The sequence below is a fragment of the Chrysochloris asiatica genome, unplaced genomic scaffold (genome assembly GCF_000296735.1).
Source record: "Chrysochloris asiatica unplaced genomic scaffold, ChrAsi1.0 scaffold00184, whole genome shotgun sequence".
NCBI classification, from domain to species: domain Eukaryota; kingdom Metazoa; phylum Chordata; class Mammalia; order Afrosoricida; family Chrysochloridae; genus Chrysochloris; species Chrysochloris asiatica.
The window spans coordinates 4,198,742-4,218,781 of record NW_006408702.1 but is presented as its reverse complement, the minus strand read 5'-3'; the positions used below and the strand labels follow the sequence as shown (position 1 = coordinate 4,218,781).

General features: G+C 48.9%; 2 protein-coding genes across 3 annotated transcripts in view; one reads left to right on the top strand and one right to left on the bottom strand.

Annotated features, from left to right (window-relative positions):
- The window catches only part of APBA2 (amyloid beta (A4) precursor protein-binding, family A, member 2), a 114,293-nt gene extending 100,745 nt beyond the window's left edge, over positions 1 to 13,548 (top strand). For both annotated transcript variants that reach the window (XM_006872141.1, XM_006872142.1), the window contains 2 exons: positions 10,168 to 10,308; positions 13,468 to 13,548. In XM_006872141.1, coding sequence (XP_006872203.1) covers positions 10,168 to 10,308; positions 13,468 to 13,539 — 213 coding nt within the window. In that variant the 3' untranslated portion in view covers positions 13,540 to 13,548. The remainder of the gene's footprint in view (positions 1 to 10,167; positions 10,309 to 13,467) is intronic.
- A 5,620-nt stretch (positions 13,549 to 19,168) lies between these two features.
- The window catches only part of FAM189A1 (family with sequence similarity 189, member A1), a 150,570-nt gene continuing 149,698 nt past the window's right edge, over positions 19,169 to 20,040 (bottom strand). Inside the window, exon 11 of the mRNA XM_006872159.1 lies at positions 19,169 to 19,485. Coding sequence (XP_006872221.1) covers positions 19,169 to 19,485 — 317 coding nt within the window. The remainder of the gene's footprint in view (positions 19,486 to 20,040) is intronic.

The following is a 20,040-nucleotide window of genomic DNA, read 5'->3' as shown; positions in this document are numbered from 1 at the left end:
GCTGACTGTGGGATTAGCAGCCCAACTCGTAACCACTATGCTACTAGGGCTCCTTGGGAAACCCTAAACAGGGTCACTACAAGTTTGTCTCAACAGCACTTAACAACAATGAGATCCAATTATGTTTGAAACAAAAGACCTTTAAATTCTGTGAAGAAGTTAGTCATTATCAGACAAGATGCCTGTACCCCCTTTTTGGATGAAAGTAGTCATGGAGCCCAGCTGTCTCTCTCTACCTGAACCCCAGGCCCAGGCGCCATGGCCCCTGTCCAAGCAGCAAGAGAGGGGTCCTGGCTCAGGGCGGGGTGGCCGTGGTCCTCACACTGCGTCCATAAACATGTGGGCAGTTAGGAAAGTCCTGCGTATCCATGGCAGGCAAAAGTCAAAACAACTGGTAGGCAGGATCTCGTGGTGGTGCCCAGAACGGCCTGTGGTCAGTGGGCCCTGAGAAAGAGGACAAGCAGGGCAGGGTGGAACATTCTGTCCCTCCTGCCAGCTGTCCTTGGGAAAGAGTCCAGACAGGGCACGTGGCTTGGAGAGGCCTTTGAGCAGCGTGTCTTCTGAGTGTGGCCTGGCTGACACAGGCAGGCTGTTGTTCCAGAGCCTCAACAGGCAGACTGACCACCATCTCCCCTCCTCTAGGCTACGCTGGGCTTGACAACCCTCCTACCCCAACATAGTGGAGTTTGCTTGGGTAGCTCTAGACCCTAAGGGTCCCATTAGGCGGTAACTCGCTTTCTAAGTTCTCCCTCTGATAAGAGAAACAGACCTCTCAAGGGACAGGAAGTAGGAACGGAAGCAGAGCAGGCGCTGCTGGTCCTCTTTTGAACAGCCCCTTACCCATGTGGGCCACAAGTCCCTGGGGGAAGAGGCAGGGAGGTCCGATGGGTGGAGTGCGCTGAGAGGCACAGACCAGACCTCTGACTGCCTCCATGCACTCCCTGCCCAGGCTGGCCCTCTCGTGTGGCCATTGGAATGTGCCAACTCTGCCTCTTTGTTGCAAGTAGACATTACACAGGGCACGGCCAGGGTTGTCAGACTAGTTTGGTTTCTCCTCTCTTTTTTCCTTCTCACCCTGTCAAGGGGAGTTCAGGTGGGTGAATTCCTATTGGACAGAGTGGGGAACAGGACCCAGGCAAGGGAAGCATCAGTCTGCTTTGATGGGCAGTCAGGCCTGGGGCCCAGAGGCCTGGTCCCTCCCCTTCACTGCCTTCAGGTTGTCAGCCTGGCTCTGCTGGGCCACAGACCAGGAGGCCTGGGCCATGCCAGGTCCACAGACCGGATTTATCCCTTGTAACTTGGGACAAAGTACAGTCCGAATGCTGACTGGAAGTGAGGTTGAGGAGACTTCATCTCTCATACTTTGGACATATTATCAGGAAGGATCAGTTCCTGGAGAGACGTCATGTGGAGGGTAAGGAAAAGAGAGGAAGGGCCCCCAAGGAGACATATGGCCACAGTGGCCGCAGCAGTGGGCTGAAACACAGCAATTGTGTGGCTGTCGCAGGACCAGACAGTGTTATGTTCTGTTGTGCATGGGTTACTATGAGTGGAAACTGACTTGATGGCACCTAACAAACAAATGCCATCAGGAGTGTTAGCTCCATAAACGCATCAGAGCTGCAGATCCCATGCTCTCCAAGGAAAGTAGCCACCTGGTGCTTTTGCGTGAGTTTTTTCTGTTTGTTTTTATGAAAGCTTTTATTGTGAATTGAGTGGTAATTTACGTGGGAAAACATCAGTTTTGGACTCAACCTATCCTATTTTGTTTCATTGCAATGATTACAATCCCCTCCATGCATCATTGGTGAACAGTATTTGCTTCTATTCCCTCTGCTTATTTGTGTTTTTTTTGTTTTGTTTTTCTGATGTACACAAAAACGTGGAGAAATATAGAATCCTTTAAACAACCAAAGGGCATATTCTGCAAGCCTGCCTCCTGGCCACCAGCACACAGCCTTTCTCTTTCAACGAGTCTAGAGTCCTCAGCAGCTCAGTCTCTCCATGCCATCATCTCTGCCTCCATCTCTGGTGTTGCTGCTTCTCTAGGGTCCCAAGTTCCACATATGTTCTTCTCTCTCTTTTTTTTCTCTCCCCTGACCCATCAGTTTCTTTCTTCTTCTTCTTTTTTTTTTTAAAGTTTTTATTATTAATTGAGTGATTGTTTACATGGGAGAACATTTGTTTTACACTCAACATTTCATTGCAATGATAAGTCTCCTCCGTGCATCATCATTCAACAGTATTCCCTCTTTGTTTTTTGGGGGTGGGGTGGGGTGGGGGATGTACACAAGAACACTTCAGAATATATTATAATGTAAACCACCAAAGGGCACATTCTGCAAGCCTGCCTCCTGGCTGCCAACACACAGCCTTTCTCTTTCCATGAGTCTAGAGTCCTCAGCTGTTCTCTTTCTTCATGTCCTCATCTCTGCCTCCATCTCTGCTGTCACTGCTTCTCTGAATAAGGTCCCAAATTCTGCTTGTGCTCTTCTCCCTTGATGGTATTAGAGTCTTCTGTTCCTGTACTGTAAGATTAACTACGTCCCTGTTTTTGTTACAAAACTTATACGCTTACAATTGTGACAGTTGCAATTAGTCGTGATAACAATTATTCACTATTGAATCATAAGAATCTTATCCCCATCTTTCCTCATCTTTGTTGATGGTCCTAGAGTCCTCTATTCCTGGAATGGAAGATTAACTACTCCCCTCTTTTTATTACAAAGCTTCTATCTTTACAGTTGTGACAGCTGACAATTAGTCATGATAACAATTACTCACTATTGAATCAAATGACTCCTATCCCCATCTCCTTTCACCAGACCCATCTAGACTAGATGAAAACTATTCAGTGGGGGTTCTACATTTCCCCACACATTGTAGCAATTTACACCTGTTTCTTTTATCTAATTTATTTATTTTACTCTAGTCGAGTTCTGATCATCAAGCCATTGAAGCTATATCAAGTGGGTACTATCTGCAAGTTTGGGCATTCTTCTGCATCTTCCCCACTTCATATCAGCTGGACACACACTCTCAGCACTAGCGCTCTGTGGCTATGTCCTTGTCCATAGGCTCAGGAGTCCCCAGGTTTCGCCACACTGTGGCCCAACCAGCCCTTCCTCCTCTCTCTCTCATCTCCAGGTCAACGGGAGTCTATGGAACATGGTCAAACTCAGCCCATATCTTCATTGCTGCCTTTCCCCCTCTTCCACTCACAAGTAGACCAGCGCAGTCGCCAGCAAGTTTACATGTCTGCTCATGTGTTCCCTTTTGAATTTGAGTCTTGTGAGAGGGGTTTGCCCTGAAGGGACTTGATTGCTTGCCTTGATGGCTCCCCAGTGAACAGCTTGCTTATTCTTGTAGTAGTCAATCAGACTGCCATTACTGTTTTTGATTTTTCCTGCTGATCTTTTTTTCAGGACATAGCTTCTGTTCCTCTAGCTGCTCTAGGCTGGTCTTCATGTCCTTTCAAGGGGGAGTGTTCCATCTCAGAAGGTTCTAGATGAGCCTCAGGATTCCACCTAAGGTCTGCATGCATTTTTGAGAAGGGGTCTGATCATTGGGAAGAGGACTTAACTCTTGAACATTTGACTGTTTGGTCATGCTCAGTGTCAAGTGCAAGAATTATAAAGGAAGGGAGGCCATCCCCAGGAACACAACCTTGGGAGAGGAAACCTTAGCTGCGGCTTGTCAGAATGAAATTGTGAGTGCCCACCGTGAGGACTCCCAAGCCGTGCAGGAGGCTGAGGAGGGCTTGGGGGAACTGGGACAGGGGTGGGAGCTCTGCTGCAGCAGGTGTCTGCAGTCCCTAGCTTGGGGGCTTGAAAGAGTTTTATCTTGAGAGTCCAAAGCCCTGTGCTTTTCTCTCTCAATTTGAGGGGCCTGTGGTGGCGGCGGTGGACAGTCCGCCTGCTGCTGTTGGCTTCTCACTTGTGGGTATTATTTAGAGAGGACTTGGCCAGGAGAGACAGCTGCTTCCTCTGCCATAAGATGGAGGATCAGTGACTTCCTGTCTACTTCTCTTGATGATCGCTCCTGCCATTTAGTGTTTATTATGGGCTAAGGACTGAATTCTTTAAAAATTTTGGTTTTTAAAAAAGTGCTTTTTGTAAGTACTTACAGTGCAATCCAGCAGTGCCCACTCTTACCTGCTTCCCATTCCTCCCTCCGGAGTCCACGCTGCCAAGTGACTCACAGAATCTTCTGCTTCTTCCGTCTTCTCAGTCACTTCCTCTAACTGCAATCTCTTTGGTTTTCAGTTGTAGGCACCTCTCATGTCCTTGCTTTTCTACTCCTCACCAATACCTCTCACACCATGACCGTACATTGAATCACGCAATTCAGCATCTGCATTCATGTGTCTCTGTAAGAGTTTGTTCATAGGTGACTCGTAGAATGTTTTAATCAGGGTAATGGTAGCTGTTCTAACGAGGAGACCCAAACTGCACATGTATGTCTCTCGCCTGGAGCAGTCGAGGGCTGAATTGCCAGATTGTTGGCAAGTCCATCACACACAGTGCAGTCGGGCCATCTTCAACATATAACATCCAAGGTTGTCAGGTTACCATTCAAGTCAGCCGAAACTGGAAAAGAGCAGAGAGGCCCAAAGCCAGAGCTTTCCCCTTAAGCAAGAGGGCAAGAGATTTTCTACATCAGTTGGGCTCACTTGGTAAGAGTTTGGTCACATGGCCACAGATAGTGCAAGGATGCTGGGAAACGGCTGGCCTGGCAACTGTAGCTCAGATACAACTCTATCGCTAGGAAAAGAAGGGCGATAACATTGGGGGCAACTCAGGAGGCAATAATTGTCTCATTTGCTCGCTTTTCTATGCTGCTGCTGTTATTCAGTGCTGTTGAGTTGGTTCTGACTCCCAGCCACACCATCTACAACAGAACGAAATGCTGCCCACATCCATGCCATCCTCCAAACCATTGCTATGTTTGAGTCCGTTGTTGGAACCACTATTGTCAGTTCATCTTGTTGATAGGCTTCCTCTACTTTACCAAGCATGATGTCCTTCTCCAAGTACTGGTCCCTCCGGATAACGTGTCCAAGGTATGCCAAATGAAGTCTCACCATCTTCACTTCACAGGAGCATTCTGGCTATAGTTCTTCCAGGACAGATTGGTTCATATTCTGGTATTCCATGGTATATTCAATATTCTTCACTAGTCACTATTCCCATTCCTTCCTGCAGAGGCCGTGCTCATAGAATATTCTATTTCTTCCATCTCCTAAATCCTAGGTGACTTGTATAATGTCTGTTAGGGTAACAGTAGCTGCTCTGCACCTATTAATCTTTAAATTAATCCTTCTGTGCACCTATTAATTTATCTCGAAATGAATTCCTCTGTGCACCCGTCATTAATGTGCCTCTTCTATGAGTCGGGTTCATAAGCACCACCACCACCATTGTGAGTCGGAACCGACTCCACGGCACATAACCACCACCACACTCACCAGTGTGACTTTCAAATTCCTCAGTGAATAAACCTTGCTTGTGTTTTCTCTTGGAGATTTACCTGATGAAATCCCCCATTTTTCTGCTCCATTCTGGGCTGGGTCCTTCTCATGAGTCCTTCTGTAGGGCTCCTCATCTGATTTCTCTTTAATGCCCTCAGGGAATTCCCTTTACCATTTTTCTAAGTTAGATGCCCTGGGTCTGGGGTTCCCAGGTCTTTCATGGTTTTATGCCCTCATTTGGGTGGGACAATTTCTTCAGTACTTCTTGGGAAAGAACATAAAAGGAGATATACTTCCTGAGCCTTTGCCTATTGGAAAAATCTCTTTTTTCTACCCTTCTAGAATTAAATGATCAGTTGGTTGGGTATAAAATTCTAAGATGGAAATGTTCTGGGTTGAATTGCATCTCCAAATCTATGTGTTATAAATCCTAACCTCTATGACTGTGTTTATAATCCCATTTAGAAATGGACCATCTTAGTTATGTTACTGAGGTCAGATGAGTGCAGGATATATCTTAAGTCTGTCTCTTTTGATGTCTAAAAGAGATGAAACACGTTTAATGAAACAGTGATGAGGAAAGAGAGATCTAAGATTTCCCAGAAGCAGAAACTCAAAGAGAAAAAAATTTGGCCGTGGCTCTATAAGATACGCAAATGGATCACAAGGTCTGCAGTTCAAACCTGCCAACCACTCCTTGGAAACCCTATACAGGGTCGCTGTGAGTCAAAACCGACTTGACAGCATATAGTAACAGACAAAAACTATTAGAAAATAAATTTATGTTAAAACCATCCATTTATGGTATTTATGTTTTAGCAGAACTTGATAACCAAGACAGGAAATAATTTTCAATTAGGACTTTTAAAGTTGTATCCTTTGTCTTCTGACTTTTAGTTCTGTTGTTAAGAGATGGCTACACTTTGATTCGTCATTAATTGTATGTAATTCATTTATACTAAATGGAGACTCGTAGGCTCTTCCCGTTGTCCCCAGGGTCAGGAAATGTCATGGGGATATGCTTTGACACATGTCTTTAGTTATTCATTGAGGTCAGAACTTTCAATCTGGAAATTCATGACCTTCAAATCATAATGGTTTGATGATTTGAGAATTTCATATTCTCTGTTGAATTTTTCTTTGACTGCTGATTTAATACTCAGGAACTCCTCCTTACTCTTGGAAAATTATGTTCTAGTTTTATAAATGCAGTACTGTTGCTTTTCTTTCTAAGACCATCGATTGATTGAGTGGTTGATTGATTGATTGATTGACTGACGGTTGTGCCCATGTTTCAGTGTCTTCTGTGTATGACCTTTTCTATCTGCTTAATTGCTTGCTTCGCTCACTACTTTTTCTTGCGAAAGGTTTTGCTCAGAATGTTGGGTGGTCCTTGATTGTCCATTCTGGTTTTTTAACATGGTGAAATTATATGCTACAAAACAAGCTCATATTTCTACATGGAGTTGTTCTTGCTAACCTTTCCCAAATTATTCTACCACCATTAACATCAACTCATTGCCTCCTCCCTCCACCCCCACCCCCAAGCAAAAGCTTCCTCTTACCCCTCATTTATTTCCCTGGTAACCGCTTAAAAAACATTGATTTCTAGAGACTTGCTTATATCATATAAGTGAGATCATACAGACTGGTTTCACTCAGCATGATGTTTCTAAGGTTCACCTATGCTGTGGTCTGCATCAGATCTTCATTTACCATATGGCTGAATTGTATTCCATTGTCTGTATTTACATTTTCTTTCTCTATTCATCTGTTTTTGGACATTTTAGTTTTTTTCTTTTCACTATTGTGAAAAGTGCTGCAAAGAATATAGGTGTACAGGCTTCAGTTTGCATTTCTGTGCTGAGTCACATGGTGTAATTGTTCATTGTGTGCATAGCAAAAACTTGGCAGCTGTTTAGTTTTGCTATAGCAGATCAGATAAAAACCCAACCATTTCATTTTTTCTTTCTTAATTGAGAAAAAATTTTAAGCTTTTATTGTGAATTGAGTGAAAGTTTACAGGCTGGATCATCAGTTTTACATTCAACAAATCAATATTTTGCTTCATTGTAATGATTATAATCCCTTCCATGCACCATCAGATAACAGTATTGACGTTATCCCTTCCCTTTTATTTATTTTGATGGGCACATGCCACACAGAAAATATATATTCATTTAAACGTCCAAAGGGCACATTTTGTAAGCCAGCCTCCTGCCTGCAGGCACACTGCCTGTCTCAGTCCATGGGCCCAGAGTCCTCAGCTGCTCTATCTCTCCATGCCATCGCCTCTGCCTTCGTCTCTGCTGTCACCGTTTTTCTGATTAGGATCCTATGTTCCACTCATGCTCTTCCCTCTTGATGGTCCTAGGGTCCTCTGTTCCTGGAATGAAAGATTAACTATGCCACCCCCCTTTTTAGTTTCACATCTTCTGCATTTACAGTTGTGGCAATTGCGATTAGTCATGATAACAGTTACTCAGAGTTGGATTCATAAAATCCTATCCCCATCCTCCCCATTCCCTTTCACCAGACCCATCTGGACAAGGGGGAAACTATTCAGTGGGGATTCTACCTTACCCCTTGTTCTGAAACTAAGAACATTCATGAAAGCTTGCAAAGCCAGCCACTTCGTGCCTTTACACCCCCCATTTTTGATAGCCAATGTCTTAGTTGCCTGTCCCTGTTAACCCAGTGTATTGAGAAGACAAGCTTGATCCTTGATAGGAAGAGTCCTTCCCTTTTGGTTGGAATTTTGAGTAACATCCATACGCAAAGGTCCAGTTCATCAAATTGTTGCAATTTATGCTTGCCCCCCTGTATCAAATGTCTTTATCATCATCTGGTTGAGTTCTGGTCGGCTAGTCATCCAAGCTAGGTCAAATGAGTACTGTCTGGAAGTTTGGGACTTTCCACTCCAGACCAACTGACCACTTCACTCTCAACTCTAGCCCCCAGTGGCTAGGTCAGTATCCATGGACTCGGGAATTCACACGTCTCCCTTAACTTCAGACTGGCCAACACTTCCTCTTCTCTGTCTCATCTTAAGGTGAGATGTCAGTCAATAGATGTCAGTGGATCATGGTGAAACTCAGCCCAGGTCTTTATTGCTGCATTTCCCCACTTCCACTCACAAGTAGACCAGAGTGATCACCAGCAAGCGTGTAAGATTGCTTGTGCGTTCCCTTTGAGTTTCAGTGTGAAGGGGAACCCAGCTGTTTCTTGTCTTGGGCAAGTAAGCTTCGCCAAAGACCCTTTGTCATACCTGTCTGGGAGCCTGGGGATAGTAATGCTACTCAGGTGATGGGCTTAGAGAAAAGTCACTGAATTTGAATGCAAGTTCAGAATGAAAACGTTCACTACATCCCCTAGGTGGTTTCCATTCATCATGCCATCTCTTCATTCTATGGTGCTGGGCCATCTTCCACATAGAGCCTCGCCTCCCATTCCTCTACAGACTAGACTCTGTCTCCGGTCAGGATGGCTGCAGGCCTGGTGACATGGAGGGGGGTAGTTACTTGGAGGTCTAAGTCTTCCTCACACATTCTTTTCGCTGGCCCTCTCAAGTAAATCCCCACCATGGTGCTTTCTTCCCTACTCCTTTTGTTAATGTGTTGGTTTAGGTGCTTTCTTCTTTTTGGATGTGTGCATTTATTGCAATAAATTGTCCTCTCAGCACCACTTTGGCCGTGTCCCAGAGATTTTGGTATGTTGTGTTTTCATCCTCATTTGTTTCTAGGAACTTTGTGAATTCATGTTTTATTTCTTCTACTACCCTGTAGCTTTTCAGTGGGGTATTATTCCGTTTCCATGTATTTGGCTTGATTTCCTTGGGCTTCCTAGTGTTGATTTCTAATTTTAAAGCATTGTGGTCTGAGAAAATGCTTTGTAGTATTTTGATATTTATAAATTTACGGAGGTTTGCTTTGTGCCTAACACACGGTCTATTCTGGAGAATGTTCCATGTGCACTGGAAAAGAATGTGTATTGTGATGTTCCTACTCCTTTTGGAGGTTCTTCAAGGTCCACTGCTGCTTCCAGGGAGCCCCCACAAGAGGCTGTCCCTGCCTCCACCAAGCCATACCCCACCTGCTCTTCATAAGCAAACAGCTCCTGGCCCCTGGAGTCTGTCCCTTTCATTAGTGTCTACGATGAAGCTTACCTTGGCTAATGTCTTGACAGTTTGTGACTCTCACAAGTGCGTGGAACCAACCACAGGTGCTCAGGCATCATTTTCTCAATCTTGTGTTTGTCACATGGTTCAATCATCACTTCACCATTGTCCCTTGTGAAGTGGGGATGGTCATTGGCTTTGCTTTAAAGAGCTGTAGAATGCAACCCCCAGAGCATCTTCTAAAATATGTGCTTCTGACCCTATGCCCTCTTGAGTGCGTTAATTGTCCCTTTACTAACATTGCACACTCTATGGCAATGACGGGACCAAGGCTCTGGAGGGACCCCAGCTCCTGGGGGTGGGGTGGGGCGGCAGATGGCACTATGGCTGTTGGTTGTAGGGTTCTGAGGGTCCAGAGACTTCTCCCACATACCATGGCCTTCACTTTTGTGATTGTTTTTTGTCATGGAAGAGTTTTTCCATTGTAGGATTAATTTATCTCCTCCCATCTTTGGGGTTGTATCTGAGTGTCTGGTTTGTGGGGCAGGTACGTGTGTGCTAACCTGTTGTTTCTCATTAGATATGCAGCCTCATGAGAGGAGGCATCGCCGAGCGAGGTGGCGTACGCGTTGGCCACCGCATCATCGAGATCAATGGGCAGAGCGTTGTGGCCACAGCCCATGAGAAGATAGTCCAAGCTTTGTCCAACTCCGTGGGAGAGGTAAGAACGCCCGTTTCCTTTCTTGGGACCAAGGTCTGAGTCTCCAGGGCCATCTGGGCCCATATCAGGGGTGTGTGGTGTGCTCAGGAAAGTCATCAGTCTGGAGAAAGTCTGCCCTTCTGAGGGGACTGGGGAGCAATAGAGCTGGCCAGGCAGCGTCCCCACCAGGGAATGCCCAAGACCGGATGAGCAGATTGGCAGGTTGCACTTAGCTTGTTGGTTCTACTTCTGTATGTAACTGTGTGGCCAGACTTCTCAGCAGAGAGGAGGACAAAGGCAGCCAGACAGAGCCTCGTCATCAGATGTTTCTGAAACTGACTCGGGCATGCTCAGCGTGGGGCCACAACCCTCCATAGTTCTGACCTGCATATGGGACCCAACTCTCCATTGTACTGATCTGCATATGGGACCCAACTCTCCATTGTACTGATCTGCATATGGGACCCAATTCTCCATTGTACTGATCTGCATATGGGACCCAATTCTCCACTGTACTGATCTGCATATGGGACCCAAATCTCCATTGTTCTGACCTGCATACGGGACCCAAGTGTCCACAGTGCTGACTGCCTATGGACCCTGGTTCATGGAAGACTGGGCTCTGCTGTGCCTGCTTGGCCCTTTCCTGCCTTCCTTACTTAGAACTTCCCCTTCTGCTCTTTGCTGTCAGCCTAGGGCCAGCATGAGGATGGACAAGGAAGGTACAGGGTAGGGGTGGGGGGCACAGTGTTGATTAGGGAGCCCACAAGTAAACAACATGAATTCAGGGTGAAAAACAAGGGACCAGCGGGCAAAGCCACAGGACATCGGAAGGCCGCCTCACTCAGCACTAGAGGGAGTATGTGTGTCTTGTGAGTGTATGGGTGTGCATGTAGGAGAGGGAGAGTGTAGGTATGGGTATTCGTGGGAATGATGGTGTGTCTGTGTACATGTGACAGGGGGTGAATGTGTGTGGAGACGTGTCTGTGTGTTAGGGAGAGTGGCAGTACGAATGTGTGGGTGAGCGCATGTGTGACTGATGTGTGTATATTCATGTATATGTGTGTAGATGTGTGTGTGTGTATATATGTGTCTGTGTATGAGTATGGCCATATGAATGTGTGGCTATCTGTATGATGTGTACATGTGAGCAGAAGTGTGTGTAGAGTTGTGAAGGAAGTTGGCAACACGGATGTGTTATTTGTCTCCCTGCGAGAGGTGTTGGTAACAGTGCAGAAGGCGAGGCTGCAAGGGGGGGCTTGGGAGGGGGCTGTGTGAAAAGCATCGATGCTAGGTGGCTTGTTTGGGGTGATTCTGAGGATGTGGGGAGCAGGGTGTAGTTTTAGTAGACCAGTGGCTGTGAGCACTTCTCTGGTGGATGCAGATGAGGGAAGACGGGATGGATTCTGACTGCAGTCTGTGGAGTGGGTGAGGGTCTGGCTTGGCCATTTAGACCCTAATTGTGGAGACTCTGAAAACCTGCTCCATGCTTTGTGAAGCCCCCAGGGCTCTCTGGATTGTGGCGGCCAGGAGGAGGAAGGGGGCTGGGTGGACACCTGTAGCCTCTTAAATGGCTTCTAAGAAAGGAGAACCCAGTTTTCTTAAAGTGGAAATGGGGTGATCAGCTATACACAGTTGAAGAATCCAACTGAGTGCAGTCAGCTGGGAACAAAGAAAATGTTTCCCTGTCTTAGGAGCCGGAGATGAATTGACGTTCAAAGATGTGCAAAAGCAGCCAGGCTACGTGTAGCAGGCCTCTCCCTTGGCCAGGCCTCCTAAACTCACTGATAAACAAGACCTGTAGCTTTGAGGAGTCTTGGCTGGGGTGTTGTGTTTCAGGTTGAGGAACTACAGAGACTTTTCTAAGAGAAAAAGGCATTCTAGGGGTGATGGAAGCGCTAATGTCTAAACTGAGCTGATCACAGGTCTCCTGGGGCTGGAGTGTGGGGTGGGAGGTAGGACTCACGGTGACAGGACAAATACAAAAGTGCATCTGTGCCTGTTGGACATTTTGGTTTGCTCCGTGTCCGGGCTGGTCAGATCTGCCCAAAGCCTGTTTGCCCGAGGAAGGACAGACTGACCAGCTGTACCTTCCAGCAGCTCGTGGGCCAGCTGGACTTTTGCAGGGAAAGACCCACCCCAGCTGTCAGGGGCCGGGGCTGGATGCTTTTGGAAGAGGTCCACTATTGCCCTAGAAGGCTGGAGAGTGATGGGAACACGGTAGAGAAAGCCCAGGGGCTATAGGCCTAGCCTAAGCTGGTCCGGCAGATTCGGCCTAGCTTTGTCTTGTGGAGGGCTCTCTCTGTATACGCTTGGGGGCTGGCTGTAGAAGTCTTTATGGGCAATGGAAAATTAAGCGAGTTCTCTAAGGGAACCTGGTCTCTCGGCATGAAGCTGCAGCTGAATTTCTATTTGGGGCAAAGTTGGTGCATCATAAGGAACAAACAAGGAGGAGATGGTGAGAAGACAGAGGGGAGATTTGAGACTAGGAGGGAGTGTGGGTACCATTGAAGCTGAGCTGTCAGGGAAACAGAGGCAGGCCAGAGTTCCAGGTGGAGCAAGACAGCCCCACTGGAGTGGGCAGAGGGGCCAGCGAGGTCAGACCTGGGGACCCCAGAAGGCTGCCAGATAAGACTGTTCAGAATGCCTCAGTGAGGAACTGGTGCTTACTCTGAGGCCTTGGGAAGAGTTGGCAGTTTTAGGCAGGGAAGCAATGGGTACGCTGTGCGTTTGAAAAAAGGTCTTGGGGCAGAGGGGAAGGAACTGTGAGGATAGAAGGAGGGCCCTTCATGGGAGTTGGAGCAGGGACCCAGGGGCCCTAGGGGGAACAGGCAGAAACAGAGGGAGAAGTGAAGCTGCTTTTCTCCCTTTCTTCTTCCCTCTGGAGTTTTGATGGGGACTGGAGCGTTTCTCCTTTGGGCTAGTTGAGGAGTTACACGGTTCCATCAGAGATAGTGGGAGGTCATTTGGATGGGGTGCCTTGTACCCTTCCAGAGCAGTGGTACCACTCAGACACTGGGAAGGGTCTGGGTAGCCCAGGAACCCAAACTCTCAGCGGAGCACATGAATGAGTCACTTGCTCTGACTCCGAAGGACTCTGGATTTTCCCATGAGGCTAGCTGCAGGAGGGTAGGGAGGTTCACGATGGCCCTGTGCTCAGCCCACTCTCCGCCCTGACAGATCCACATGAAGACGATGCCGGCAGCCATGTTCCGGCTCCTCACAGGTCAGGAGACCCCTCTCTACATCTAGGCCACAGCCCCGAAGGAGCGCCACAGCCGGGCAGCTGTCTGTAGCAAGAGGCCAAGAAGTCCGTCTGACCCGCCCACAGCCTGCAAGGACTCAGGCTGCCCTGGAGGTGTGCCCCCACATACATCTTTTTTGTTCTTCCCAAAAATGAGGGGACATCTCTATCAAAGGAGAAATCACTGAAACAAAACCTTTGTAGTACGTTCAAGAATCTTGCCACATTCTGAACTGTTTGCTCATAGAAACTGACGAGGGTGTTGTGTCCACTCTGTGGTGTCCACTGTGTATCTTTTTTCCTTGAAGCCGTAGTGGATTTGAGTGTCCCACAGATGGAAGTGAGGACAAGGGGCTGCAGGGGAAGCTGGGACTGACCCTCCAGTTCCCTACTGGTCCCAAATAGACAGAGCCTGCCACTTCCCTTGAGCGTAGACAGCACAGCCCACAGGGTGACTTGTGATTAAAGTTTGGGAACATGTGACTGGTTGTCATTATTTAACAAGAAAGGTGTTCCGAGTTAAACACCAAGGGCCACTGTTTTTGACTTTAATTCTGACAAATTGTCCTTTAGACTAAAGAGTTTCCTCCAGAGAACCTATGACCATGACCGCTACTCAAGTCCCTACCTATATACCCCCTCCACCACACAGTGGGGGCAGCCGGTCCTTCCTCCCAGGGACCCGAGGAACAGTCTGCTGTCTGTGCTCTGGACCTAAAATCTCTACCTGCACATGGATATCCACACTTCCGCTGCCCTGCAAAAACTCACTCCAACACGGAGACCACCACCAACCGCTGCCATTCCCCGGGGAGCGAGTGTTCCGTGTCAGTGGGCGGGCGGGCAGAGCGCCGTCCCCAACAACAGTATTAGTGTGTGTGTGTGGTTCACGTAACACATAGTCTAGTTAGGTTCATTAGAGGTCAATGTTAACTGCTGTCATTTTCTCTGGAGTCCCTTTCTTTGGCCCAGGCCGTGAAGAATACACTGTGATTTAAGAAGCCTTACCATGCAGTAACTAAAGCTGTAGGATTTACTGTAGCCAAGGAGTGTGTTGCATGCAGCTGACTTTAGGAAGACTTCGCTAATATCGCTAATAAACCTGAATGAAGTTTGATGCTGAGCTGTCCCTGTGGTTGGTTTGTTCACTGAGGAGGATGCCCTCCGTGCCTCTGACCCCACGCTTGTACAGGCAGCTCTCTACAAGGAGGCCTTCTGGTAGCAGCTGCTCTGTGAGCCCCCCATGAGGGCGGCGGAGGGTGGTGGTTCCGGCGCATGGGTCAGACTCTCATTGCCCGGAGCAGCTGCACGTATATGCAATGGTGCCAGGTTCACCATCCACCCTGCTGGAAGACTGAACGTGAACTCACAGCTCTGGGATGCAACTTCAGTCACCTCTGCCAGAGGTTCATGCATGTGAGCCATGGCGTGAATGAGGATGAGTGAGTGCGCATGCATATACCTAAGCTGCCTTCCTCTGTGGCCAGTGACTTCAGTGCCTCCTGGAATGGGAGGAACGGGCTTTGATCTGACGCCTCCGGGGATGTTCCAGCCTGGGAACCCTGAGAAAGTAGGGCCCTTTGTCTTGGGCCTTACTACAAGGGGGTTTCAAAAACAATTGTAGAAAAATGGAATTTAAGTATTAGTTTTTCAGTCTAATTTTTGAAAAATTGTGTCAGCCCTACATCTAAGTGACCTGCACCTCAGTCCACGATTTCTGACACAGCCTGGGATGCAAGTCAGGCCAACAAGAGCATATCTGCTCCCTGCCCTGCCCCCGTGAATTAAAGGCTGTAAGTTCAGAACTCATGAGCATTCTGAGTATCTGATGAAGGCCCAAAGAACGGTGTGCAATCGGAAACTTGCTGACAAAGTGGGCAGCCTGGGGGCGTGTGCCTGGACACACTCTCCTTCCTTCCTTCCCCCTTCCCTGGCTCTGCTAGAGAATGGAGAAGAAGACAGCGCTTCACTTTCCCAAGAAAGCTGCTAGCCCAGCGTGGCCCCCAGCGTGGGTAATAAAAAATAAAAATGAGAGGGAAAGCCAAGGGGTGTGTGCCTGCAGGGCCCATGTACATGTTTGTAATTCAGAGTCGGCAGGGTTGGGGGCAGGGAACCTAGGTAAGAATGCTCCTCACTTGGGGGGTGATTCAGGCTGTGTTAGCAATGTTGGGAGAGGAACAGGTTCCAGAGAGGAAGGCCACAGCAAGCGAGGCATGAGGAGGGTAAGGGTTTCTCCACAAAATACTCCCTGTTAAAAAATCTCAATCAAAGGGAGGGCATGGAGCTGACTCCCAGAAGCCCTCAACTGTCCTAGCAGCAGGGTAGCCCCTGTGCCCTGCCCTCTTACTGTTGGGAGATGTGCGGATACAGACAGGAGGGAGGCCAGTGTGAGTTCCCGGCCACGTGCTGCAGAACCCCCCACTCAGCCAATGAGCCCCAGGGACACCAGTGTCAGAAATACTTTTTATTAAAACACTGATTATTAAAACACTTTGAGGTATATTAAATAAATACAGCCTTCAAGTTGTACAAACAATTCTCCTGTGGCTTGAAAACAATTTCCTATAAATTCTGTTTTAGCGGATCAATAACAGTGGGGGCAGAGGGGCGCGCTTGAAATGAGCTTTTCATTAATTTGTTGTAAGCATTTCGCTTGTATGATTGTCTTCAGGCTTACTGAAGACCTATAGCCTTGTGAACAGCGTACCTTCCTCGCTTCGTTTACCACAGAGTCAGGGTCTAGGATTCACCCATCTCAGTATCCCGCAGCCCCCGGAGTACTATGCAGAGTCTGATGACAGGCGTTCATGCTTCAGGTGGGCATTGTTGTGGAGACCACCTTCCTGGACCTGTGAAGGCTTTGACACTGAGGGGGAATGGCAACTGCCGGCTGGGACATCGTCTCCAGAACAGCCCTGGGCAGCCATTGCAGGTATCAGACCATGGAAATGGGCCCAGGCACCTGGGGGAACAGAGAGATGATTGCCCTGCTGAAACACCTGGCCCAGGGTGCTCCTGAGCTGGCTGGGGTGTCAGGACCGGAAGATCAGACCATCAACCATTTCCTGGTGACTGTCACTCTTGCCGCTTTCTTCTCAGGACCTTTCCTGGGAGGCTGGAACGCAAAAATCCTCTTGGTGCCCGTGCGACCCTGGGGTGCTGAGGAGGGCTGAGCCTCACCCACCATCACCCCAAACAGCGCTACTTCTAAGAGCAGAAGGCCAGGGTCTAGCCCAGCAGGACGAGATCAGGTCGTTTCTGCATCTGCTTGGTAGAGGTAGTATGAGAGCAGAAACAAAACAGGTGTGGGAGGCAAAGCATCTCAGAACCAGAGGGTCCAGAGTGGTCAGTACCATGCCTCTGGGTAATCAGAGCCTGGGGAGGGCATGCGCCCAACTTGCAGACTACAGAGGCGGCCAGAGAGCGCACAGGGCCAGGCGGGGAGCCTGTAAGACTACAAGCCTGACCCTGAGTAGTCCTCCACCCCCCACGGGGATGAAAACAAAGTACAGCCAGCTCTGAGAACTATGGTTCCTTCTCAGGGTCATGGCTGTGTGCCGCCTGCTGCCTGAATGTGGTCACCTCAAACCCACTTCGCGGCCTAAAGCAGGAGGAACTTGGCTCCCTGCCCAGAGACTCAGAAAATGCTCAGGTTCCAAGCCTCTGATTTTACCTGCAAAAGGGACTGGGATTTTCGTGACTTAAGAAATCCTCACTGGAGAACAATTGGAGAATATGTTTGCCTCGTAGTAGGTAGTCTGAAAAACTTTATCTTGTTCACCTCCTGGATGACTCTCACGGTAAAGTTAGGGTTTGGGGTGTAAAGGCCTGATTTCTGGTTTTATGCTGGTGGTGCAACCTCTGGGAGGCGCTGACCAAGTAGTGTTCATAAAGCTATGCCGTTGTGAAGTTGGTCAAACCGCCACACCCCAGTTCCTACCACTACCGGGCTGGAGACGGGTCAGGCAGCCGGGCTGGAAGGTATCCTACCCACTCCCCCCCAGAGCAGCATGTTAGCTAGCGGGGTAGGAGGCGGAGGATAGGGGTCCTGACAGGAGGAGGCAGAACAGGTGCGGCAGCGGAGCACTGGGGGTGTTGGTTGGACCTTGAGCTCTCAGAGGAGTGCTGCTCAAGAGGCCCAGGATGCTGCGAGCTGCTGGCTCCTGGTTGGCCAGTTAGTCCCGTGCATTCCTGACCTGATGCTGCCGGGAACCAGCTGCCTATGAGGGGTCAGGGGGCCAAGTGGTGATCTCAGAAAAGGGGTGGGCTGGTGCTTCTGCATTGCCAACACACTGGGTGTGTTTACGAAAACAAATGACTAGCTCCATTCTGCAGTGCAGCTGAGCCTGGCTGCAGAGAAGCCGCACTGGGTCATCTGAGACTGCACTTAGTAGAAAGTCAGATGTCCCAGAGAGATGGCCTCATGCCCTCAGACCTCAAGTCACACGAGACCATTCGGGGTCATGGGCCAGATACACTGGAAACTCCCAGATGAGTGGGGGACTAGGTGCTTATGAATATGGAACAAAAAGTAATGATAAATTTCTGTTCCCTCCTACCCAAATCCACCGCTACTGAGTCAATACCAACTCATAGTGACCCTAGGGACAGTAGAACCACTACAGAGAAATTGTCAACGAAAGGGAGGCCTGCTGTGGCGCGGGGGTTCATGCGCTGGACTGCCAAGTCAGTTTGAACCCCAAGGTCAGCGGTTCAAACTCACCAGCTGCTCCTTGGAAACCCTATCCAGGGTCACCATGAGTCGGAACCAAGTCGATGGCACTTAATACAGGGGAGGCAACAGAGAACTCAGAGAGAAAGTGGGGGTGAGGGGCTCCACAGACAGCTGAGAAAGGCAGGTCTGGGAGACCAGGTGACAGGCTCTCCGTCAGTCACCTGGTCTCTACTTCCTGGGTGGGGCCAGGCCTCCAGGAGTCCAAGATTGTACGATGGCTTGTTTGCACATCAGCCCCGAAGCCCTGAGGGTACCAAGTTGGGTTCTGTGGTAGGATGACCTAGTTCCTTTACAGTTAGACTTATAATGAAGATTTAATTATAAAGTGACAAGCTATATATGGAAACGGTCTCCTTCTACGGCAGACCCACCCACTTAGCGAGAAACTAAACTGGTGGGGGTAAGTCCCACTTTTGATGACTCTGGGAGTGGGGAGGATGCAAAAATACTTCAAACAGTCAACCACTAACTGAAAGCTTGGAGATTTCAAACCCACCCAGAGGAACCTCGAACAGTCTGCTTCTGGACGTGGAGAGTCTGGAATCCGGTGGAACACAGTCCTGTTCTGCACACACGGGGGATGCCGTGAGACAATCACGTGAGGGCAGCTGCTTTTGGTAATGTCTTTAAGTGACAGGAATGTCACCTGACACTGTAATCATAGTTGTCGTGGGAGTTCAAGGTGGCACATACCGATCAAACTGCAGCATCACTGTGCAGTGAGAACATTTTCCTGTGTTCTGGGTTAGGTAGGAAACGGGATCACAGAGAGAAAAGGGATCAGTCCGCCTCAGACGCTCAGTGATGCGCACCGATCTCGTGTCCTCTGCCAAGATCACTGATGGTGGCAAGAACGTCTGTGGCGCCAGGCTGCCCGTGTCGGTGAGCAGACCTGCGTTCCCTCACACCTGGTCTAGAATGCTGGCACTACGGATGGTGTCATCAGCGCGGTGTTCATCAGAGGCAACCACCGAGCGGATGGCGCGCACTACGTGGCGCACCTCAGCAGGGAGGGCACCGTGCGCGTGCTCCAGGAACTTAGCTACCAACACGCGGGTGTCCGTGTAGGCGTGGCTGTCCACCAAAGAGTGAGGGCGCTGCTTGGACAGAGGATGCAAGGACTCTGGCTTGAACTGCTGCTCGGTTTTCCAGGCAGCACTCTGTTCACCAGGTGGGCAAAGTCGTTGCTGACAAGCCTCAGCAGAGTAAGACGTGGGAACTAGTAAGAAAGGGAAAGATACCGTTGAAAACGAGCAGATATTCTCTAAAAGGCACGTGGAACTGTGCTTAGGACTAGCTTTCTGCTCTGAGACTGCTTCTTGGCCCCCTCCTTCCCTGGGCAGCCTGGCCCCCCTCAGCCCTGCATCATTGGACCAGTCTCCCAAAGGGCAAAATGCAAGGCCAGTCGGTGAAGGCCAGGACAGGGCATCTCTCCCGTTTACTTCTCCACTGGAATCCCCTGGCAAAAAAGGCCTCTTCCCACATACCCTTGTGCAGCTGACCACTTGAGAGGGACCTTTCTCAGCTATCATTAGTCCAATGACGTTTTGCTGTGTAACCACACAGCAGAAGGGCCTCCCACCTATGTGACAGCCACCAGAGTTCAAAGTTCAGAGACCAGGTCAGGGACACCAGCCCCTCGTCCTGACCACCACCGTTGACCATTACACTGTAAACCACTGGCTTGCTGGCACCTCAGTAAGAAGCCAGCTCAGGGCAGGCAGTTGTAAGTAACTCGCCAGGAATCAGACAGGGAAAGACTTGTCCACACTGA